Below are 24,814 nucleotides of genomic sequence, written 5' to 3'. Positions count from 1 at the left end.
AGTTGGGAATCTCCCTGACATGAAGAAGCAAATTGAAGATAATATAGTTGGATGGGTGGGTCCTTTAGGCCTCTTCATATCATTCAGCTTGCAACCCAGTTCTTTGAGGAATTAAGAATGACTACAAATCGTTCTTACAAACCAAGTCTTGACAAATCAAGTCTTGACAAGAACAGAAATGTAGCTCTAGAAATAATGAAAAGCCCACCTATCCTTTTTACCAATCTCGAAAGCTCCCCATTCAGTTCAAAAGGCTTGCAGATGTTATAAAACATCTGGATTTAGGGAATCAGGGTCCTTCTTGGTGGAACTTAATATCTTTTTTCTGTGCCTTAGAGCTTGGAGATGTAAGTATTCTAGATCTCAAGAGACATTTGTTTGAAATGTAGATCTCAGGAAGGTGATTTTTATTAGAAGGACAAAAACAAGTGTGTGTAGGGCAATTTGGAAACTAGTAAAAAGTTATACTAAGTTAAATTTTGGATATTTGTTGACTAGATCATTTCCAAATAAGATAAAATACTGAAACCTTAATTATTGAACACAGTTTTACCTACTTTTGATTTTTTATCTACTTTGGCTTCTTATCACAGAGGAACTAAAGATTACCGGTGTCTCCTGCACTGGTAGGTGGATTCTTTACCACTGAGCCCCAGACCCTTATTTCAAAGATATTTGGGTTTATTGGTAAACATGTTTTATGCCACATTGAAAATTTTACTATGAGGAAAAATATATTTCTTGAAATTATGAAATGTATTTATAAATGTGCCAATCCACGGAATACTAGTGTAACAGTCAGTCTACAATTGCTTACTTCTTTTTAATTTCTACTAGAAAGTAAGGATTCTAAGGGTTATAAATGCTAATTATTATATGTAATTAAAAACCACTTAGAAATACAAGGGTGAAAGGAAACAACTGTGTGTATAAAGTAAGAAGGAAGGTAAAATGTGTCTGGAGGGTAAGGAAAGGTATGGAAGGACTTTATTAAAAAGTCTTTTTGTCATTTACAGAGACTTATTGACTGATGCTTTCACAGAAGTCCCTCTTTGTCTTGAGAGATTCATGGAAAGATCTAGAATACAGGTTTCTGATAAGTTTAAGATCATAAAAGTGAACTGGGTAAGAATTTTCAAAGCTAAGGAAAAAAACAGGATTCAAGATCAATAAGAATTAATAACACATGATTAAATGAACTGATGAAAATTTTTTAACAACTTTTTCTTTGAAACACTGCTAATTCCTTAATGTTTTGTTTTCCAGATTTAACAAAACCTTGTTCTCTCTTAAACTACTTATGACTTCAGGCAATTTAGTAAAGTGTACCTTGGTAAACAAAAGTGAAACATTCACTTTTTTCCCCTATCTGATCCCTCCAGAATTTGGAAATTTGTTACATAGTCTTATTTTCATGGCAATACTGTGATTTACATAAGCCCAATAAGAATATGCAGAGAAGGCAATGGCACCCCACTCCAGTACTCTTGCCTGGAAAATCCCATGGACAGAGGAGCCTGGTAGGCTGCAGTCCACGGGGTCGCTAATCGTCAGACACGACTGAGCGACTTCACTTTTGCTTTTTACTTTCATGAATTGGAGAAGGAAATGGCATCCCACTCCAGTACTCTTGCCTGGAGAATCCCAGGGATGGGGGAGCCTGATGAGCTGCTGTCTATGGGGTCACACAGAGTCGTACACGACTGAAGTGACTTAGCAGTAATAAGAATATGTTCTTATAACAGGATACAGTTGAAAGCATTGTATATTACCAAGGCTTTGATTAGAATGTCATATTTGAGAATATACATAAAATCAGATATGACCAGGCAGTTTTAAGGAACTAAGGTTGACTTTATGGATGCAATAAAGTTCCTAAAGAAAAACTGACCTGGCATCTTGTTTACAGGGTTCCTAGAAACTTTACCAGGTAAGTAAGAATGGTCACTTCCTGGCAGGCCCAGGAACCTCAGGACATCTTGGGAACCTCAAGAAGAGAGGATTTCACACAAATCTATAGGTATTCCAGATACAGTCTGAAATGACAAACTCTTGATTTGGCTTCTTAATCTGGAGAGCCTTTAAAAGTTCAATGTAAGATTCCTTATTAAAAGTTCTAGCAAAAAAAAAAAGTTCTAGAATAAAAGATTTTTAATAGAAACTGTATGGTCAATTACTGTTCTTACTGCATCTCTGTAAATAATCAGGCCAAGTTTAATGAGACTAGAATTATTTTGCAAACAAGTTAGTCTTACTATGATGGGGGTGATTACAAAAAAATTAAATTTCAATGGAAAAGTATAATAGAATCTTGTGGGTATCACATTCTAGTCCTATTTATTGTTTTTGAGCTTTTGTTAAATACCTGTAAACTAAGCTGAATCCTGAATTGTTCTAGTTTTCTCAAATATCTAGTTATTCTCCAGACTAAGATTTCCAATTTTCTCCCGCCCTTCTGATTTGAAATCACTAAGAACAAAGATTGCCCTTGAACCTCCTTAGAAGGGACCACACCAAGTCAGCAGTAAAACTTCAGAGCCTTAAACCTTGGGTCCATATCTCCCAATTAAAAAGGGCTCCTCCAGACTCCAAGAACTGTGCACTAACTGGAGACTAAAATTAAAATTGGCTTACGGAAGTTCCTCCCCACAGGCAGATAGCATCTTGAGGTAGACAGTTCTCCCAAGATCATGGATCAAGATCTTCATCACCTATTTGAAACCATTATTCATTTTGCCTTTTCACTACTTTCTTTCTCTCTGTTAATGCATGGGAAGACAATGCTCCTCTGGCAACTATCACTGAATCTTGCTAAAGCCATACCTATACAACAAAAGTCCCTAGGCTTTTGGTAAGATGATTTGAGACAGTAGAATTGCTTTAAATTACATGTTGGCTAAACCAGGAAGAGTCTGTGCCATGGCAAACACCTCCTGCTATACCTGGATCAACACCTCTGATACTGTAGCGAATACAAGAAATTGATAAGTCACTTGGCTAAAGCAGAAGGAGGCCACTAGGAACAAGGTGGCTTTAGTGCTGTGTGGCCTACATAAACAAACCCAAACCTAAGCTTGTAAATGCTTAAAGATTCTTAAACTAAAACCTAGAGACAAGCAATCACACACAGCTGAAACTCCAATACTTTGGCCACCTGATGCAAAGAACTGACTCATTAGAAAAGACCCTGATGCTGGGAAAGATTGAAGGCAGGAGGAGAAGGGAACAACAGAGGATGAGATGGTTGGATGGCATCACCGATTCGATGGACATTAGTTTGAGCAAACTCTGGGAATTGATAATGGACCGGGAAGCCTGGTATGCTGCAGTCCATGGGGTCACAAACAGTTGGACATGACTAAGTGACTGAACTGAACTAGGCTTTACGCTGTAGCCAATCAGTAATTGCCTTGCTTTGCTTCTGCATTTTCTCTATAAAAGCCTCTCCCTAAACTCCTGATGATAGACTGCTCCTAACCTCTTCAGGTTTGTCAGTGCCTGCTTCAAATATTTTTTTTGCTCAAAAAAACTATCATTTTAAATATGCCTCGATTTATCGTTTAACTCTATGCTCAAGGCAGAGGGTGGAGCCCCAGAGTTGGGAAACAGTTTGTTCTTTTTTTTACAAAGATAATTATCAGAGTTATTTGGCAAGAACTTGAGAGCAACACATAGAGTATAAGAGTTTGTTATTGTTCAGTCGCTCAGTTGTGCCCGACTCTTTGTGACCCCATGGACTGCAGCACGCCAGTATTCCCTTCCCATCACCATCTCCTGGAGTTTGCTCAAACTCATGTCCATTGTGTCGGTGATGCAATCCAACCATCTCATCCTCTGTTGTCCCCTTCTCCCCCTACCTTCAACCTTTCCCAGCATCAGGATATTTTCCAATGAGTCGGTTCTTCACATCAGGTGGCCAAAGTATTGGAGCCTCAGCTTCAGCATCAGTCCTTCTAATGAATATTCAGGGTTGATTTCCTGTAATTGACTGATTTGATGTTGCAGTCCAAGGGACTCTCAAGAGTATGACCGTGCTTCCTGAGAATTGTTAACGACAAGAAAAATGGTACTTAAGTGACAAAGCAAAACAAGATATAGCAAGCATACATTTGTTCCCAAGCATGTAAGCTGTTGTTTTTTGAAATACAAGTAATACAGTAAAATAATATAAACTATCACTTGCTGGTGGGATGAATGACTACCTTTCTTGTATATTCGCATTGTCTAAAGAATACCTTAAAAAAATTCCTAAAGAATGTCTAAAGAAAATACTGCCTCTATAAATAATACATTTAAACCTGGAAATTAAGTCAACATGGTATTTTTTGAAGAAAATCAAGCAGGAGAATGAACAAGGCCCATTAATTCTTTAAGAGAAGGATTTTGAAGACTGCTAGGACGCAGGGAATGAGAAGTCTAGGATAATTCCAAGGTCCCAAGCTGGGACAGATAACAAAACAAAGAAACAGGTTTGGGGAGAGTTGAGTTCTGTAGGAGTTTGAGAAACCTGTAAAGTCCAGGAGAGGTGTATGCTGAGTTACTCAGTTGTGTCTGACTCTTTGTAACTCTATAGACTGTAACCCACTAGGTCCTCTGTCCATGGAATTTCCCAGGCAAGAATACTGGAGTGCACTGACATTTCTTTCTCCAGAGAGATACAGTTTCTGGGCTACAAATGGCAATCTGCAGCCTATTTGTGTGTGCTTCTGTGTATAACTGAAGATTCTGGTTAGTACTTTGAAGTTCGAAGCCCTGTTTTAATTACTTTTCTATACTTGATTAACTCCACACACCTCCTATGAAAGGTATATTCTTGTAATTTTAATGCAACTTGTTTTTTTCCCATTTCATTTTGGAAGTGGTGAAGGCTAAGTCTCCTAGAAAATAACTGGGATAATTCAGTTTTCTTATCCCATTTCCTTCCTCTGCTCCACCTTCCACATAAAAAAAAAAAAAAAGTAAATAGGAAATTGCCTTTCATCTCCCCAGCACCAACATTCCAGGTTTTAAACCAGAGCGTGTTTTAGGCCAATGTGTGTTTTTCTTATCTGAAAAATCTGCACATATTTATGCATGTTCCTTTTTAAAAAGTAAGGGGCTTCTCAGGCTTTTAAAACCAACTCTATAATACTTTTTGATTAAAGTGCTACCAGAAGCAGAGCTTTTGTGGTTTGAGAAGATGCCCTCTAAGTGGGCAGTTATGCGTGGTTGGTAATACTGATCATACTCTACAAATAACTTTTTAGTAAACATCTGTAAGTTTTTTTGGGGGGAAGGGTAGGAACTTGTTACTCTTTAAAGCAGGGCTGATTCTGATAATACGATGACAAGAGGCTAGCTTTGTATTGATAGACAGGTCTGATACTGAGGGCGGGGTCCGATTTAAAATGCAGCAGAACAGTGAGTCATTCACTGAGGCTAGGAAAGCTGCAAATATGCTGTAAGAGATGAACCCCTTGAAACATATCTTTCATACAGAAAACTCTGAGGTACAGTGGGAAATGCAAACTTGGGTAGAATCTCCACCTTACCGTTATTTAAGTCTGCAGACTCCGGGCAAGTTACCCTTTCTGAATCTGTTTCCAGCCCTGTAAATTGTGGCTAATATTATTTGAAAGTTTGTTGTGAGGACTCTGTATGTATAGTAACTGCACTTAAATGACCTGCTATTGGTATACTTAGTTCATTAAAAATGGTTCTTATTAATCATGTGGGGCTTAATATCAAGAGCAGAATTCTTTTTTTTTTAAATTTTATTTTATTTTCAACTTTACATAATTGTATTAGTTTTGCCATATATCAAAATGAATCCACCACAGGTATACATGTGTTCCCCATCCTGAACCCTCCTCCCTCCTCCCTCCCCATACCATCCCTCTGGGTCGTCCCAGTGCACTAGCCCCAAGCATCCAGTATCGTGCATCGAACCTGGACTGGCATCTCGTTTCATACATGATATTTTACATGTTTCAATGCCATTCTCCCAAATCTTCCCACCCTCTCCCTCTCCCACAGAGTCCATAAGACTGTTCTATACATCAGTGTCTCTTTTGCTGTCTAGTACACAGGGTTATTGTTACCATCTTTCTAAATTCCATATATATGCGTTAGTATACTGTATTGGTGTTTTTCCTTCTGGCTTACTTCACTCTGTATAATAGGCTCCAGTTTCATCCACCTCATTAGAACGGATTCAAATGTTTTCTTTTTAATGGCTGAGTAATACTCCATTGTGTATATGTACCATAGCTTTCTTATCCATTCATCTGCTGATGGACATCTAGGTTGCTTCCATGTCCTGGCTATTATAAACAGTGCTGCGATGAACATTGGGGTACACGTGTCTCTTTCCCTTCTGGTTTCCTCAGTGTGTATGCCCAGCAGTGGGATTGCTGGATCATAAGGCAGTTCTATTCCCAGTTTTTTAAGGAATCTCCACACTGTTCTCCATAGTGGCTGTACTAGTTTGCATTCCCAGCAACAGTGTAAGAGGGTTCCCTTTTCTCCACACCCTCTCCAGCATTTATTATTTGTAGACTTTTGGATGGCAGCCATTCTGACTGGTGTGAGATGGTACCTCATAGTGGTTTTGATTTGCATTTCTCTGATAATGAGTGATGTTGAGCATCTTTTCATGTGTTTGTTAGCCATCTGTATGTCTTCTTTGGAGAAATGTCTATTTAGTTCTTGGGCCCATTTTTTGATTGGGTCATTTATTTTTCTGGAGTTGAGCTGTAGGAGTTGCTTGTATATTTTTGAGATTAGTTGTTTGTCAGTTGCTTCATTTGCTATTATTTTCTCCCATTCTGAAGACTGTCTTTTCACCTTGCTAATAGTTTCCTTTGATGTGCAAAAGCTTTTAAGGTTAATTAGGTCCCATTTCTTTATTTTTGCTTTTATTTCCAATATTCTGGGAGGTGGGTCATAAAGGATCCTGCTGTGATGTATGTCAGAGAGTGTTTTGCCTATGTTCTCCTCTAGGAGTTTTATAGTTTCTGGTCTTACGTTTAGATCTTTAATCCATTTTGAGTTTATTTTTGTGTATGATGTTAGTGTTCTAGTTTCATTCTTTTACAAGTGGTTGACCAAATTTCCCAGCACTACTTGTTAAAGAGATTGTCTTTAATCCATTGTATATTCTTGCCTCCTTTGTCAAAGATAAGGTGTCCATATGTGCGTGGATTTATCTCTGGGCTTTCTATTTTGTTCCACTGATCTATATTTCTGTCTTTGTGCCAGTACCATACTGTCTTGATAACTGTGGCTTTGTAGTAGAGCCTGAAGTCAGGTAGGTTGATTCCTCCAGTTCCATTCTTCTTTCTCAGGATCACTTTGGCTATTCAAGGTTTTTTGTATTTCCATACAAATTGTGAAATTATTTGTTCTAGCTATGTGAAGAATACTGTTGGTAGCTTGATAGGGATTGCATTGAATCTATAAATTGCTTTGGGTAGTATACTCATTTTCACTATATTGACTCTTCCAATCCATGAACATGGTATATTTCTCCATCTATTAATGTCCTCTTTGATTTCTTTCACCAGTGTTTTATAGTTTTCTATATATAGGTCTTTAGTTTCTTTAGGTAGATATATTCCTAAGTATTTTATTCTTTCCGTTGCAATGGTGAATGGAATTGTTTCCTTAATTTCTCTTTCTGTTTTCTCATTATTAGTGTATAGGAATGCAAGGGATTTCTGTGTGTTGATTTTATATCCTGCAACTTTACTATAGTCATTGATTAGTTCTAGTAGTTTTCTGGTGGAGTCTTTAGGGTTTTCTATGTAGAGGATCATGTCATCTGCAAATAGTGAGAGTTTTACTTCTTTTCCAATTTGGATTCCTTTTATTTCTTTTTCTGCTCTGATTGCTGTGGCCAAAACTTCCAAAACTGTGTTGAATAGTAATGGTGAAAGTGGGCACCCTTGTCTTGTTCCTGACTTTAGAGGAAATGCTTTCAATTTTTTGGTTCAATTCTGACATCTGTACCCAATTGATTTCATAAAGCTTTTAGGATCTTCAACTAAGCATAAATAATTCCCTCAACCTCTGACTTTCTAACTCTTGGCCTTAAAGTTATTCAGCAAGAATGCAGCATGATTTTCCTGTCACCACTGTCAATCCACTGACAAACATAGCCCATGAATACTTTTTGGCACTTAGGGACTTAAGAGTGTTAATACAGAACTACCAAGATTTTATTTTTAGCTGAATTTTTCTGTCCTCACTCTTTGTGCACAAGAGTTAAGATTTGGGGAGAGTTCCCACCATTTCTTAAGTTATAGGAGTAGGCCACTGGGCTTACTTTAGCACTTTTTATTTGTAGGTGCTTGGTATTTTTGAATATTATTCTGGAGATTTCTTTTTATACTGTCAGATATTAAACTGCTAGAACGCAACAGAAGCTGCATTCAAATTCAACAAAATGGAGACTTTTTAATCTGCTTGTGCACCGTTCTGTTGTTGAGAATGATAAAGGCTGAAAAGAAGATAGCATGTATTTCGAACGGTAGATTTTCTTCTGGCCAATCATACCTATTTCTGCAGTGATTGGGCTGTTAAAAACAAGGCTCTGTTTAGGTCTTCTGTCCATTTCAACATGTACATGCTATTAGGTGTAAGATGGATAGCTGGTGAGTAGTTGCTGTATAGCACAAGGAGCCCCGTCTGGCTCTCTGTGATGACCTGGAGGGAGGGGGTGAGGGAAGGGGAGGGAGGCTTTGGAGGGAAGGAATTTATGTACAATTATGATTGATTTGCCTTGTTGTATGGGAGAAACCAAGACAAGTAAGATTCGGAGTTGGAATCTTAGGTACAAATGGTGACTGCTAATCTCTTAATTATACAAATGCAAAATGGGACAAATGAGTACCTACCATATGGGTTTTTTCTTTTTTTACAACTATTTATGAAAACTTTATTCTTCCATGAAATATTAGAAAAGTGTATCAAGTTTACAAAAAAATTTTCTACCACCATCTTTATTAGGACTATATTGAAAAATCAGGAAAACTATATTACTATTAGAAAAACTATATTCAGGAAAAATTCTTTGCAGATTTGATATTTTGTTACATTGTATAATTATTTAGTGCTGCTCATTTTTTAATCCTTGAGTAAAAATTTTTTCCCTATACAAGTTTTTTTCATCCTTTATTAAATTCCTAAATTCATTATTATTGTTATTGCAAATTTTTATTTTCTATTTTGAGATATAGAAAAATCCTTTTCACTTTTATAAGTTGATCTTCCTCTTGTAATTGTGCTGAATTATTTATTAGTTCATGTGGTATTTTTATTCATGTTTTTAAATTAAAATTTTTATTGTGGTAAAATACATAAAACATAAAATTTACTATTGTAATCATTTTTTTAATTGTAACCATCCTTAAGTGTACAGTTCAGTGGGATTAAATAATTTATATTGTTGCTGCCATCACCCCTTCCATCTCTAGAACTCTTTTCATCTTGTAAAACAAAAATTCTGTACCCCATTAAACAGTAACTCCCCATTTTTCCCCTCTCTCACCCTAGCAACCACCATTCTACTTCCTGTCTCTATGAATTCTTCTGCTCTTGGTAGCACCCCATATAGATGGAATCATACAGTATTTGTCTTTTTGTGATTGGCTTATTTCACTTATCATAATGTCCTCCAGAGTCCTCCATGCTATAGCATGTGTCCAAATTTCCTTCCTTTTTAAAGGTTGAATAATATTCCATGGTATGTATATACCATGTTTTGCTTATCCATTCACCCATCGGTAAGACATTTGAGTTGCTTCCACCTTTTTGCTAGGAAAACCCATATACGGTTGTTAATGAGAATTAAATGTGTTCCTGGCATATAGTAAATACTTATGATATCTGCTATTATGTTTTATTATGGGGTAACAGTAAGCTTGACTTGGTTTACATATCCATAGATGCTTCTGTGAGAATCTATGTATTTCAGGAGCTTCTGAAAGAAAACAATTTGTAGTAGTTACCCTTTTTAAGAAAAATTACAATTTGATAATTGAAAAAATGAACATTTGTTAAGAGTTTAAAGAATTCAGAAAAGATCCAAGCTTTCCTCCAACCAGGTTTATTAAACTTAACAAAATTCTATATACAAGGTGGCCTAAACCTGCTGCTTCAAAACATGATCCTTTCCTAACTAAATCCACAAAGTGTCAAAAAGCAACCTACTCTAAAATTAACAGAAAAGTGCCCAATGCATATTACATGAATGGTTTAATAGTTCTATGAGATAATTAACATAAGGTACAACTAAGTCCCTGTGACAGGCTGCGGAAGAACTGATATGCAGGAGAAGTGATACGAGATGTCAAGAGGCCATTTTGTGCACTGCCACTGTGATGCCATCATGTTTCTGGATCATAATGTTCCTGAAAGGCAACATGGAAGATATCAATACAGTGCTACAAGTGGGTGGCAATATAAGATTAAAGAGGCTGTTTGATTTAGGATACAACTAAAAAAGTAATACTTATTTTTCTATATATGAAAGCAATATCTAAACACAATAAAACATTTGGGAAATACAGGAAAGTATAAAATATAAATGTGAAATTAATCTTATAATCCTATCCCTCAAAGACAACCACTATTAATATTTTCCTTTTTTTCATCTGCATGTATACTATATATACATTTTCTCTCATTTTATTGATACAAAACTGTGATCATAATGTGCATACCTTTGTATTCTGCTTTTTTCACTATTATTCGGAGGACTCTCACTTGAAATGTCTTTAGTGCTTCTGTTATTACAGACATTGTTTCTGTTGTTGAGTCTTCCTCTGTGTTATTTATTACTTTCTTTTATGATAGTTCATGACAACTCTTACTCTTCATTTAAATGTCATTGTGGTCTGAAAGCACATTAGCTTCAGAGACCAACCTATCTGGTCCTGTTGTCCAAAGGGTGGAAGCTCCCTCCAAGTACTTGGAGTGAGGAATCACTGATGAACACAGGGCAAGCCCTGGTCGCGTTTCTGAGGCATTTTCCTGAATAAATAGGAAAGGAAGGGATCTGTTGCCATTTACTCACCCATTATCTGATTCTAAACACACCACAGGAATATCAGTGGGGTCCGAGGTTAGCTTAGCTGCTTGCTGGGCTAGAACAGATATCACCCCAGCATGCTCATCTGACAGGGTTCCGCGGCCTGGAACACAGAGATGATATCATGTTGCCTGACTGTCCAAACATGAGTACAGAGGTACCACAGAACTGAATTGAATTATTCACAAAAAGAGGGTTCTCATGGTCTCTTAGGTTATGTGGTGACAAAATCATTCTGCCCTGATATTCAGCTGGTTACGTTAGCCAGAAAACCAACAACAGCTTTTAACTCAGTAAGGTCATAACTACTCAGTTTTCCAGATCATTCCCATCACCGTCTCTAAACACCTTCTCAAGCATATGAGTAAGCTATAATTCAAGTCAATCTGAAAGCAAACTGAAACCAAGAAGAAATTCAGAGGTGAGACTGACAAAAAGCAGCCGGTAAGGGCCAGAGACTCGTTGAAACTAATTCCTCATGGGAAATCTGATTTCCTTTTACTGAGCTCAACCTCAAAGGATATAAAGATTTTTACTCAGGAGTTCAGCTGTAAGATCACCTTGACAGCATATATAAATATTCTGCGAGCAGTTATTTCCACTAGAATAAGCTGATTGTTTTCAAAGAGCAACAGAATTGACTTTTTACTAATGTTTGTTTTAGCCTGTAAATAATAACTAAATCTTAGGTGCCAGGTCCAAAAAGTAATTACTAAGTTTACAATATCTTTCTGTATATAAAGGCAACACAAGCCCCTCTGCTTGAAACTAAGTCAGGTCACAGATATGCCACTATGGCAGGGATGATGGATTTATTATTATTATGTAAAACATTAATCGGACATACAGTGCAGTCGTTTGGGCCTTGAAGGTTTCTTGAAGGAATACATTTAGTTTTAGATTTCTGCACTTGAATTTCAGCCTTTCCATTTATGAACGTGGGAAGCACCTCAAAAAAATCTGCCCTTTTTCCTCCAACCAACCAGTCTGTGTGCAAAATCTAACTGGGTGACACAGACTACTACTTTCAATTACTCTGCCAGCAACAATTCTGAGCTTTAAAAAGCCCCATAGTACAGAGGAGTAAAGAACAAGATGTCCTGGGTTTACTTGTTCTGACATGACTTAGCTGAAGCCTTCCATTGTTTACTTTTCTGGATTTATTTTCTCATGTGTAATTGTTACCATTTACTGAGCATTATGTCTGAACTCTGTGTTGAGTGTATTATATATATAATCTTATAGTACTGTGATTAAAAGACTTTGGAGTCAGATTCAAATCCTAGCTGAACCATTTACTAACTGTGTGACCTTAGGCAAATTTACTCAACCTCTGTGCCTCAGTTTCTTTACCTCATAGGGTTGTCATGAGGATTAAATGACTTAGTGTATGTAAAGCACTTAGAATAGTACCTGGTACACAGTAAGAGCTCATGGATGCAATTCCGTAATATTTATTATTAAAAAACAACTCAGTAAAGAAACTGAGCCTCTGAGATGTTCTTTTTGGTCCCAGTTCACACTACTAGTAAATAGAAGAGCAAGGGGTTGAACCTACGTGTGTCCAACCCTGCATCCCACATTTTTATTGCCTACTCACTTACCGTTAAGTGAAGTTGAACTGAAAAATAACACCATCACACATTTAGCAGGGTTACTGTGAAAATTAGAGATAATGTATACAGAGCTTAGCAGCCCCAACATCTATTCAATAAATAGTAACTACTGTCATTATCTTAAGTCCTTTCTAGACCCAATTTAAAATGATTCAAATACTACTTCAGTAGCAGCAACTGTGCAGTGCCAGAACTGCAAGGAACATTTCTACTTTTACAAATGTCAATTGAGAAGTTTCAGTTTTCTAATCTTGTTATTTGGAGATGATATCTACTCTCATAAAAGTCCCCAGAAAGGGTCCGGATAACAAGAAATAAAAACTAGAGAACAATAGCACACTAGGCTCTCAGTCCGGAGAACGCAATGCACCCCACTCCAGTACTCTTGCCTGGAAAATCCCATAGACAGAGGAGCCTGGTAGACTGCAGTCCATGGGGTCGCTAAGAGACGGACACGACTGAGTGACTTCCCTTTCACTTTTCACTTTCACACATTGGAGAAGGAAATGGAAACCCACTCCAGTGTTCTTGCCTGGAGAATCCCAGGGACGGGGGAGCATGGTGGGCTTCCGTCTATGGGGTCGCACAGAGTCGGACACGACTGTAGTGACTTAGCAGCAGGCTCTCAGTCAACATCAAGTGCTATGCAGTCCACCAAAAGGGATGATGTGAGATACTTACAACCTAGATTGAGTCCTTGTGAATCTGTGCACAGGACTCCAACAATGGATGGATTCTTCATTCTAATTCCAGGAACACAGGAAAAAGGAAGAAAATGATGTGGGAAAATGACATTAATTATAACACAAAGAGGCTTTCTATGTACCAGACATTAAATTCGTGTTACTCAATCTTTTTTCACTTATCATCCATTCCTACCCCAAGAAAACTTCAATTACAACTATTTTGAATGAAGTTAAACCAATTTCTCTCTCATAAGAGAAAAGACTGGCACGGTACTGTTGAGCTCTGGAGTGCCAGGAACGCTGCAATAGCTGGGATTTTGTTGCCTTTGTTAAAAACGCATACTTTAGCATACCTACTCACTTGAAAGAACTGCTGAGAAACTCTTAGGTAACAATGGGTTGCCTCATGCAGAGGAAGTGGGAAGCTCAGCGGTACTGATGGGAAGGAGGCGTTCCCCTGTACGCTGTCTTATATTTTTCCAATTTTGGATTTTATGTAGATATTACTCATTCGAAAAATTTAAGGGATGCCTTTCATTTCCTTAGGCGACAAGTAACTGGTTACACCCGGAAGGAAATAAGCATGTGTGTTTACGTTTATAAAGGCAGGGCTCGGCACAGGTGGTACATCTTTCCCTCAAAAGAACCAGGTTCCTGAAACTGTCGAAGAACGACCCTGTCCAGACAATTTCAGCACAACAGAGGGGTTGGGGCTCGGACCGCGGAGACCGGCTCGGGAGGGAGTGTGCGGAGCCCCGGCGCGATTTAATTCCGGGTCACCTCGCACCCCCACCGGAGGCTCCGGGACAGAGCGTCTCCTAGACGCCCAGCCGGCGCTCGCAGCTCGCAGTCTGTCCCGTTCAACTTCTCCACCCGCGACCCCAGGACGGGCCGACAAGGATACTACTCACGTGTCCTCCAAGTGCTGCTCTAAGGTAGCCTCCATCTCGTCGCGGGTCGCCTCCTTCTTCTTCGCCACTGGTGTCAGGTGCTTCTCGGGCGGTCACATGACGTGAGCGGGCCGTGAGCAAGGACGGCGCCTCCAAAGGGACAAACTTCGCGGCGCGTTATGTTCAGGATGACATCATTACGCGCCCGCCGCCGCGTATTGGCAGGGGTTCTGTTTTCCGCGCGGCGACGGGCGACGGGCGACTGGATGGCGTGGAATGTTCCCTGCGGCGGGAGATCTGCAGTCCCACCGACTCCGAGAAGTCGGGCCAGATCTAATTGAAGTTTTACAATAAATAACCTGCCCTGTTCCGCGGGATCTCATCCAGGCGGTGGGGCAGGGACAGACAAGAGCGACACAGGACCCCAGTGAAGGATCCCCAGGCTTGTAGGGGAAACGACTGAACACAGACTAGAGGACGAGATGGAACGAGGCTAATGGAGGTTTGGGGAAACTGTCGGGATTTTAAGGAAAATGTTGGTTCTTCCCCTTTGGCAAGGGAAAAAACCTGGCCCTTGTGATAAAGACTAGGTAGGACTACTTTCGGAGAAGGCAATGGCACCCCACTCCAGTACTCTTGCCTGGAAAATCCCATGGATGGAGGAGCCTGGTGGGCTACAGTCCACGGGGTCGCTAAAAGTCGGACACGACTGAGCGACTTCCCTTTCACTTTTCACTTTCATGCATTGGAGAAGGAAATGGCAACCCACTCCTGTGTTCTTGTCTGGAGAATCCCAGGGACGGGGAAGCCTGGTGGGCTGCCGTCTATTGGGTCGCAGAGTCGGACACGACTGAAGCGACTTAGCAGCAGCAGGACTACTTTAGAATAACCTTTTAAAAAAGTTAATTAGCCCACCCATAGTCTCTGTCCAAAGATGAATATTAATCCCTTGGAGACTATTCTTCAACCAATTATCTTTGCAAGTAAATGCTTTTATGTTGTTGTTGTATCTTTTTAAAGCAAAATTGACACACATACTGGGTATACAATTCTGCTGCTGATCTTTTTCACAGTATTTAGCATAAATGTTTTTCCCTGTCAGTAAGTGGCTTCCCAGGTAGCTCAGGGGTAAAGAATCTGTCTTCTAGTGTAGGACACGTGAGTTCGATCCCTGGGTTGGGAAGATCCTCTGTGAAGGAGTGTTTTGGGCCTAGAAAAGAAAACAACAGTCTCAAAGGCCCTTGCTGAATCATCTAACTTCAGAGAAAACAAAACAGAACTTTAGGTCCTGCCCTGATGCTCCAGGCCAGTTGCATCTATCTGGGACTTATCACCCCCTGTCCGGAAACCTTCCACCCCCTACACCTGCCCAGAAGACTTATCACCCCCTGCCCAACTACAAATGCCATCTCAACTAAAGAATACCCAAAACATCCTGCCTGACTCGTGTTTTCCTTATGGCTTCCACAAACCTCCCTATAAATATGGAGCCTCCCTGATCCCTCTCAGCGCTCAGCCTGGTCGTTAGGCCAACTGTCGCCCCCTCCTTACTTGAATAAAGGTAACCTACTTCTGTTAAGGTGGTCTTTCCTCTTTCTGCCTCGGACTGAACTATACGTTACATTCTTGGTGCCGAAACTGGGAAGGGGCGAGGCACTCGTCTCACCCTCTTTCACTCTCCCTTCCTCTCGTTGCTTTCCATTTTCTCGGAGCCTGGGAGGGTGAACATCCGCTGAGCTCACTTTTCTCCCGGGGCTCAAGTTCCCCTCGGGGACGCCTAGTGTCTTCGTGAGTGGTGCAAGCCTTGGGCTAAGGCTTTATTGATGCTTTGCGTACCCCCCAGGCCTCGGCTGTACCCGCGCCCCCTCTCTCTCTCTCTCTGACGACCTCCAGAATAGGGAACTCCTGCCATTCTACTGCTCTACACGCAACACTCCACTCAAGCCAGCCCCTAGATTAAGGTAAGATCCAGATGGTGTTCTAGAGGCGCCCTAGAACTCAGGCTTCTCCGGGTCCCGGGGACCCCCGGCCCAGGGCCGCTCCGAGGGCGACGGTGGGGGATGCTCCACCTCGACACAGAGCTCTCTTCTCATAACTCCTATTGCGACTACGGGTGACGACTCCAGCTCTCAATAGGAGCCTCCGCTTGCCTTTCAATTATGGGGTCTGACCAATCTGTCCCAAAAGATTCCCCTCTGACCTGTGTTCCCAAAAATCTCAAACCACTCTCACTCACTGAACTCAAAGATGACCGTTTAAAACAACTCTGTACACAGATTTGGCCTCAATACCAATTAGACAATCAAGACCGCTGGCCTGAGGTCGGCACATTTGACTTTAACATTCTTCAAAATCTCACTGACTTCCTTAAACAGAATGGCAAGTGGTCGGAGGTCCCATATGCCCAGGCCTTTTGGGCCCTTCGGAGCAGGCCCTTCCTATACAAGGCCTGCTCCACCCATGAGGTCGTCTATGCACCTTGCCTCCCAAGCAAAAGGGCTCTTCTTCCTCAACTAACTGCAGACCGCGACCTTCGCACCCTCGGAGTTCGACCCCGTGGACAAGCCTGTCCCTACCCGCCACCCCGCCAACACTCTCCTTCCCCTTCATCCAACTCTCCTACTGGCCTAGAAACCTCTCCTGAATCCGCCTCGACCCTGCTACCCCATTTCCCCGACTCCCCCCCGCCCCACCCCCATGGTCATGTACCCAACACGTTTCCCCTGAGAGAGGTGGCAGGACCAGAAGTTCCACCCAAGTCCACGTGCCATTTTCATTGTCAGATATGAGCCAGATAGAAGAAAAGTTAGGGTCATTTTCTGAAAATCCTACCAGATACAGAAAAAAAATTCCTGAGACTCTCCCAGGCCTATAACCTCAAGTGGAGTGACATATATTATATCCTAAATGCCACTCTCACCCATGACAAAAAAGACTGTATCTGGCAAGTGGCAAAAGCCCATGCTGATCATTTACACAACCAAGACTGAGATAGCCCAGTTGCTGATGAGGTGGTGCCTCAGTTAGATCCCCACTGGACTTACCAGCTCAGTGACCCAGGTATCAAAAAACTCAATCATATGATTACCTGCATTCTCAAAGGAATGCAAAAAAATACTCATATCCATGTCAATTATGATAAAGTCAGAGAAATCGCCCAAGGGACAGAAAAAAATCCAGCCTTATTCTTAGCATGCCTCACAGACACAGTGCAGAAGTATACCAACCTAGGTATCACCACCCTTGCTGGGTTACTCTACCTTCACGTTAATTCATCAGCCGGTCCGCCTCTGACATTAGACGCAAGCTTCGACAACTAGAAAAGGGCCCTGAGACCCCCAAAGAGACCTTCTAGAAGTAGCCTTCAAGGTGTTCAATAATAAAGAGGAGGCTAAGAGAAAAAAAGAACATGAGAGAAAAGCTAAATATGCCTTTTTGGTGGCAGCAATTAAAAAAAGAGATCAGCCTGGCCCAAGTCATCCCAGAATGGGGCTTAAGACCACCACCCCCCCCCCCCCCGCCACTGGACACTGCTTCCAATGCAACTGGTCAGGACACTGGGCAAAGGCATGCCCAAACCCACAGCCCCCCACAAAAGCATGTCCAACCTGTGGCCAATGGGGACACTGGAAGATGGACTGTCCCCAGGGGTGCCCTGATGCCCCTGGAGAGGTCCCCACCTCCCAGACCTGGAGAGTGGAATGCCCACAGGGATGCCCTGGCGCCTCTGGGGAAACCCCCACTTCTCCCCAGAACCCCAGCCCAGCACTACGAGAGTTGTTCCAATGATGGGGCCTGGGTTCCAACCCCCAGCCCATGTCCCGAACACGAGCTTGGAACTTAGGGTAGACGGGGTAGTGGCCAGAAAAAAAGACCTCTTATATAGTAGACACTGGAGCCACTTTCTCTCTCTTAACTTCCTACTCTGGCCCAACTTAAGACTCAGAACTCACAATCAAGGGGGTCTCTGGAGTTCCTCTAAGGCCAAAAATCAGCCCTCCATTACTCTGTCAATTTGGAAGATTGACCCTTATACACTAATTCCTCAATGCCTCAGTGCCCGATGGCACTCCTAGGGAGACATTTGTTATCCAAATTGGGGGTCTTTATTACCATACCCCACCTCGATACAGTCTCTATATTCTGCATGCAGATGGCAGCTGGACAGTCCCTATCCCTCACCCCTGACCTTCCCTTGGATCTACCCTTAGACTCCCAAGTCTGGGACACTGATCACCCCTCCATAGCCAAACAGCATCCCCCAGTCCACATTACCCTAAAAGACCCCTCGACTATAATCACCCAACAACAGTACTCTCTCTCACTCCGGATGCCCACAAGGAACTTAAACCTATCAGAGACCGTCTTCTTCAAGCCTCTATCCTAATTCCTACCCATTCACCACACAACACCCCTATTCTGGCAGTAAGGAAGGGACCAAACTCTTGAAGACTGGTCCAGGATCTGCGAAAAGTCAATGAGGCCATCACATCGACATTCCCAGTAGTCCCTAACCCTTACACCCTTCTGTCTACCATACCCCGACTGCAACCCACTTCACCGTATTAGATCTCAAAGATGCCTTTTTCACCATCCCCCTCCACTCCCTCTCCCAACCCCTTTTCGCCTTCACCTGGCAAGACCCCAAGACTCACGTTTCCCAACAACTAACATGGACAGTTCTCCCCCAGGGGTTCAGAGACAGTCCCCACTTTTTTGGACAGGCTTTACAAAAGGACCTACAGACATTTGACCTAGCCCCGAGTCATCTCCTCCAATACATAGATGACCTCCTCCTTTGTAGCCCAACCGGAAAACTCTGCCTTCAACATACTGCCAAACTCCTTGGGGCCCTGGGATCCTGTGGTTATCGGGTATCCCAATCTAAGGCCCAAATAGCCTAGACAAACGTCACCTACCTGGGGCTCTCCATATCCCATCAACAAAGAACTATCCCCCCAGATAGAATCCAGACCTTGATTAACTGTCCACTTTCAAAAACAAAAAGGGAACTCCTGTCTATGCTCGATCTCCTAAACTTTTTCTGTATCTGGATTCCTAACTTTCCCCTCATTGCAAAGCCGCTCTATGAGGCAACTAAAGGATGTCTGGATGAGCTCTTCTTTAATCCCTCCTCGCTGGCCAATCCTCTTCGCCAGCTCACCCAGAGCCTCCTCCGAGTGCCAACTCTCCACCTGCCAGATCACACCAGACCATTCTTTCTCTTTGCCCATTCCAACCAAGGACAGGCCCTGGGACTTCTGTGTCAGCAGGCTGGAGACACCTGGGCTCCCATAGCCTATCTATCAAAACAGCTTGACATGGTGACCAAGGGGTGGCCTCCCTGCATACAGGCCATGGCTGCTATTGCAGCCCTCGTACCCGAAGCAAATAAACTCTCTAGGCATGCCCCTTTAACAGTCTGTTCTCCACACACCTTCTGAGACTTACTATCACTTTGGACTTTCCTCTCTCTTCCCCCTTCCAGGGTACAGGTCCTACATGGCTTTCTCCTCGACCTTCAGCTCTCATTCTCTCCCTGCTCTCCCCTTAACCCTGCCAGCTTAATACCCACATCCTCTACAACAGACCCTCTCCTACATAGCTTCAACCTAACAGTAGATCTTACCCAAAACCCCTTCCAACATTTAACAGATCAGCCCATCCTAGACCCAGACACCCCACACTGGTTCATTGATGGCAGCTCTCAAAAATCCCCACCCTTCGCAGAAGGATATACCATCATCCAGGGGGACCTTTGCCACAATTACGAGACCCAGACAATTGAAGCTTCACCTCTGCCACCTCACACCACCTCCCACCAGGCAGAACTGATAGCTCTCACCAGAGCTTTGACTCTGGCTAAAAATCTAAGGGTTAACATCCACACAGACTCCAAATATGCCTATAACATACTTCACTCAAACATCCTAATATGGAGAGAGAGAGGTTTTCTAACCCAAAAGGGATCCCCCATTATTAATTCAGACCTGATCCACAAACTTCTAGAAGCAGCACTCTTACCAAATAAAGCCGCCATCCTCCATTGTAGCGGACATCAAAAGAGAAGTCTCATATCAGCCTACAACAATGCTGCAGACCAGAAGGCAAAGGAGATAGCCCTGTCCCATCCTTCCCTCCAGTCTCCTGTCATCTTAGCTCTGACTCCACCCGACCCTCCCACCACCAGAGAAATCCTCTCTTGTCTACACTCACTTTTTCATCCCTAATCCAAGACACTCCAACAGTTCCTCAACTGTTGCATAACCACTTCCCCATATCCAATGCTGACCAACAATATTTAGATAACCTTACCCACTCCTGTCAAACATGTCAACGTACTAACCCCAATTCCAACCTTAAACCGACATCCTTTCCAACCCATCAAATGCGAGGCAGGCTTCCAGCACAGGATTGGCAGATAGACTTTACTCATATGCACCCAGTCTGGAGAGTCAGATACCTCCTGGTCCTTGTGGACACCTTTTCGGGATGGGTAGAAGCATTTCCCACTACAAACAAAAGAGCCCACACCGTGGCCCAAATCCTCACAGAAATTATCCCCAAGTTTGGCCTGCCTTCATCCTTACAGTCTGATAATGGCCCAGAATTTACATCCAAGGTCACCCAACAACTTGTCCAATTCTTACAGATACCCTGGAAATTTCACATTCCATACCATCCCCAGTCCTCAGGAAAGGTAGAAAGGATGAAAAGAATAAAAAAAAACCCTTACTAAACTAACCCTCAAAGTATATCTGGATTGGACTAAACTTTTGCCAATTGTTCTCCTCAGAATATGGGCTTTGCCCAGAAAGCCCCTGGGGCTGAGCCCCTTTGAGGTGATGTATGGAAGGCCCATGCTCCCTCCTGGACTCCCCCCTGAACCTCCTCCCACACCAAGCTTCCTACGCTCCCCTCTGCTGGCGGAACTCCGCAATGCCCTCTGGAAATATGTCAACCACAACGTGCCTGCCCCTGACCCCCAAGCCTCCCTGCCCCCTTTACAAACTGGGGACATGGTCTATCTGTCTGATAATCCCCAGGGTGACCTAAACCCAAAGTGGCAGGGACCATTCAAAATCACCCTCCTTACCCCAACTGCAGCTAAACTCGAGAAGGTCACCTCCTGGGTACACCTCTCTTGCCTAAAACGGGTCACCTCTGACCCTGCACTTCCCTCCTTAACTGACCCCTATCAGGTCTCCCTCACAGGACCCACCTCCTTAAAATCCACCAGGCAACAAGTTCTGTCAACCATCCAAGAAGACACTGAGTGACCTGGACTCTCCTTAACCTACAACCGATCCTGACCCAACTACTACAAGACCTCTGGACCAGCACCCTGACAGGAACCTCCTTCAAAGACCTGACACACTGGTGTTTCAACTGTGGCTCCAGGGAACCTTCTACAACCTGACTTCAGACGAAACTGATTTCTTTACTCTCATTCTCTACATCATTCTACATCCTAATGAACACTGTTCCCCCTCAGATTCAAACAACCACCAACTTGGAGCCTTTTTCCCCTCGCCCTGACTGGCCTCTCCCTGTCTCTCTAACTATAATAGCACTCTTAATCTTAATCCTGCTATAGGTCTAGTAACTGTCTCCCCTCAGGACTGGCCACCTATCCTTCATCTTTCCGTGGGTATTGCCTGCATTGCTAGCTGTGTTCCACTCCTAGGGTTCTATTTCCTCTGCACTGCCTAACTAACAGCCCCATGACTTCTCTGTTCCTTATCCTTGCTGCACTCCACAGCCTTCTGGCTACTCCCTGCCCCTGCTCTGACATTCATTCCTATGTACATTCCTCATGTTATAATACAGCTCCAAAACCATGCACCATGAACCTCGGGGGCAGAAGTCCAAATCCCTACTCACTGTTAAAGTACAAAAGAGAGGGAGTTTTGTGAGTACCTGCCATAAGCCAAATGGAAGAAACATATGTTTCTATCCCATTACCCACTAGGGGAACTCAGACGGGGGCGGGGTACTAGATCAAAATTGGGAAAAGAAACAAGAACAAGTCATAAAGAACATAATTTCCCGGTTACAGGCAACCCCTGAGCCTTAAAAACGCTTAGACCTCCTTTCCCAATTACGGCCTCTCCTAAAACCTCCCTCTGGCAACCTTACCCGCCTTCTCAACTCTTCCTTCCAATTCTTTCAGTATACACAACACACATCCCAGTGTTGGATATGCATGTCACTGTCTCTCTCACCGCACATAGCAACTCCCTTACCTTCAACCTGGCTGTTACAGGGCAACTATACTTCCCCTTCCCAACAAAAAAACTACACAACTCATTGGGCCAGTCTCTGACAATGTCCTACTCTCAGCCTCTTCAAACCTAACCTGTATCAACTACTCTACTCCCAACTACACTGGTCTTATAAACTCCGCTCCCTCCTTCTGTTCCACTTGGGTTCTCTGGAACAGCACAAATAATTGCACCAATCCGGGAATCTTCATTCTCTGCGGGACCTATGCATATTCATGTCTCCCCTTGGACCCCCCTGGACTTTGTATCTTGGTCTTCCTGACCCTGGGCCTAACATTCCTCAAAGAAGAAGAGGTAGAACAAATAGTCTACCCCCAAGGAGAACTTTCCCACAGGAAAAGACGAGCTGTCATAGCCCCCATCCTGATTGGTACCGGCATGGCAGCAGCCCTAGGCCCTGGGACTGGGGGCATCTCGACCTCGGCCCATTTTTACTACAAGCTGTCCCAAGAACTTAATGAAGACATGGAGCAGGTAGTGGAGTCCTTCGTTTCAATCCAAAGACAAATTAACTCATTAGCTTCTGTGGCCCTACAAAATAGGTGAGCCCTGGACCTTCTCACTGCAAAAAAGGGAGGGACCTGTCTTTTCCTAGGAGAGGACTATTGCTATTTTGTTAATGAAACAGGCATAGTCCAGGGCAGAGTCAAAGAACTTAGAGACAGAATTGAAGGCCGCAGAAAAGAGTTACAAAACCTTTACAGTCCCCAAAACCTGTTCCAACAGGTCCTCTCTTGGTTGCTCCCTTTCCTGGGACCACTGGTACTTATCATTCTATTCCTCTTATTTGGACCCTGTCTCTTCAATCTCTTTCAAAGGTTTCTCCAAGAATGGATTTGGGCCATCTCTCGAGATCAGGTCAAGACCATTCTTCTTCTCGAGAGCCTCACCCCAAGCTCAGAAAAAGGAGACCCTAGGCCCTAGGATGATCCTCCATTCCAGACCCAAAATCGTCACCCCTATCCAGCAGGAAGTAGTCAGAGAGATACGGCGCCCTTTTCCCCATTTTTTTATGATTTCAGGGTCTGGAATGAAGGAGTCTTTTGGGCCTAGAAAAGAAAACAACAGTCTCAAAGACCCTTGCTGAATCATCTAACTTCAGAGAAAACAAAACAGAACTTTAGGTCCCGCCCTGATGCTCCAGGTAGGTTGCATCTATCTGGGACTTATCACCCCCTGTCCAGAAACCTTCACCTGTAACCCCCTGCACCTGCCCAGAAGACTTATCACCCCCTGCCCAACTACAAATGCCATCTCAACTAAAGAATACCCAAAACATCCTGCCTGACTCATGTTTCCCTTATGGCTTCCACAAACCTCCCTATAAATATGGAGCCTCCCTGATCCCTCTCAGCGCTCAGCCTGGTCGTTAGGCCGACTGTCTCCCCTCCTTGCCTGAATAAAGGTAACCTACTTCTGTTGAGGTTGTCTTTCCTCTTTCTGTCTCGGTCTGAACTATACCTTACACTCTGGAGAAGGAAATGGCAACCCACGCCAAAATTCTTGCCTGAAAAAGCCCATGGACAGAGGAGCCTGTGGCGCTACAGTCCATGGGGGCCCAAAGAGTGTGCACGATTGAGCACACATGCACGCACATGTAAGTTTTTATTTACACATCCTTTGTAATACTTACAAAATAGTCCTTAATTGATTTAAGCAACTCATATTAAAGTGAAGTTAGGTTGTTTATAGTTTTTTGTTATTTTGGGGGTTTTGGCTTTTACAAATGCTGGATATCCTTATAGCCAAATATTTGTGCAGTTAAAAATTTTCCTTATAAGTTACTAAGATGGAATTATTGGGTCAAAGGATATTGACATTTTTAAGACTTAATATGCACTTACATGTTGTACCCCAGAAAGGTGGTGCCAATTTACAGTAAGATTGGTAGCATTTTGATAAAAATGGGACTTATGTCCCGAGTTCACCCATCCTCCATAAGCCGATACTCACTCCCTGTGCTTAAGCCCTCCTTACATCACTCCTGGATCTACCTTTTCTCCAATCCTCTCACTTCGAGCTTTTACAGTACACCTTCTGTTCTGGGGCTCAGCTTCAAGGCTCTTCTCAAATTCAGAGTCTCTCTTCGTTCCCGAGCTGTGACCGTGAGAAACTTGCAGCTGCCTTAAAAATTACTTTTTGTCCCCTTCTTAATTCCAGTCTTGAATGTTGTAATTCGGGAGTTTTAGATTTCTGCCCTAGAGAAATTATTTATATTAACTTAGGGGTCACGTGTTCTTGCCTGGAGAATCCCAGGGACGGGGAG

General features: G+C 42.7%; 1 protein-coding gene across 1 annotated transcript; it reads right to left on the bottom strand.

Annotated features, from left to right (window-relative positions):
• Positions 1 to 10,071: 10,071 nt before the first annotated feature.
• Positions 10,072 to 14,494, bottom strand: LAMTOR5 (late endosomal/lysosomal adaptor, MAPK and MTOR activator 5). Its single transcript, XM_061410868.1, has 4 exons — positions 14,285 to 14,494; positions 13,369 to 13,430; positions 11,057 to 11,174; positions 10,072 to 10,391 (listed from the first exon to the last, which is right to left on the bottom strand). Exons 1-4 carry the CDS (start codon positions 14,317 to 14,319, stop codon positions 10,331 to 10,333), a joined length of 276 nt encoding a protein of 91 aa, XP_061266852.1. The 5' UTR covers positions 14,320 to 14,494; the 3' UTR covers positions 10,072 to 10,330.
• Between the last annotated feature and the right edge of the window lie 10,320 nt (positions 14,495 to 24,814).

The sequence above is a fragment of the Bos javanicus genome, chromosome 3 (genome assembly GCF_032452875.1).
Source record: "Bos javanicus breed banteng chromosome 3, ARS-OSU_banteng_1.0, whole genome shotgun sequence".
NCBI lineage: Eukaryota > Metazoa > Chordata > Mammalia > Artiodactyla > Bovidae > Bos > Bos javanicus.
The sequence above is the reverse complement of the archived record's forward strand: the minus strand, read 5'-3'. Positions and strand labels throughout refer to the sequence as shown.

What these genes read in the sequence shown, in the direction of transcription:
- LAMTOR5 (XM_061410868.1), bottom strand. Translation starts at nt 14,319, where the DNA reads ATGGAGGCTACCTTAGAGCAGCACTTGGAGGACAC. An exon ending in GAGCAGCACTTGGAGGACAC is followed by an intron (nt 13,431 to 14,284) that starts GTGAGTAGTATC and finishes TCCTGGAATTAG; the next exon opens with AATGAAGAATCCATCCATTG. An exon ending in ACAAGGACTCAATCTAGGTT is followed by an intron (nt 11,175 to 13,368) that starts GTAAGTATCTCA and finishes TCTGTGTTCCAG; the next exon opens with GCCGCGGAACCCTGTCAGAT.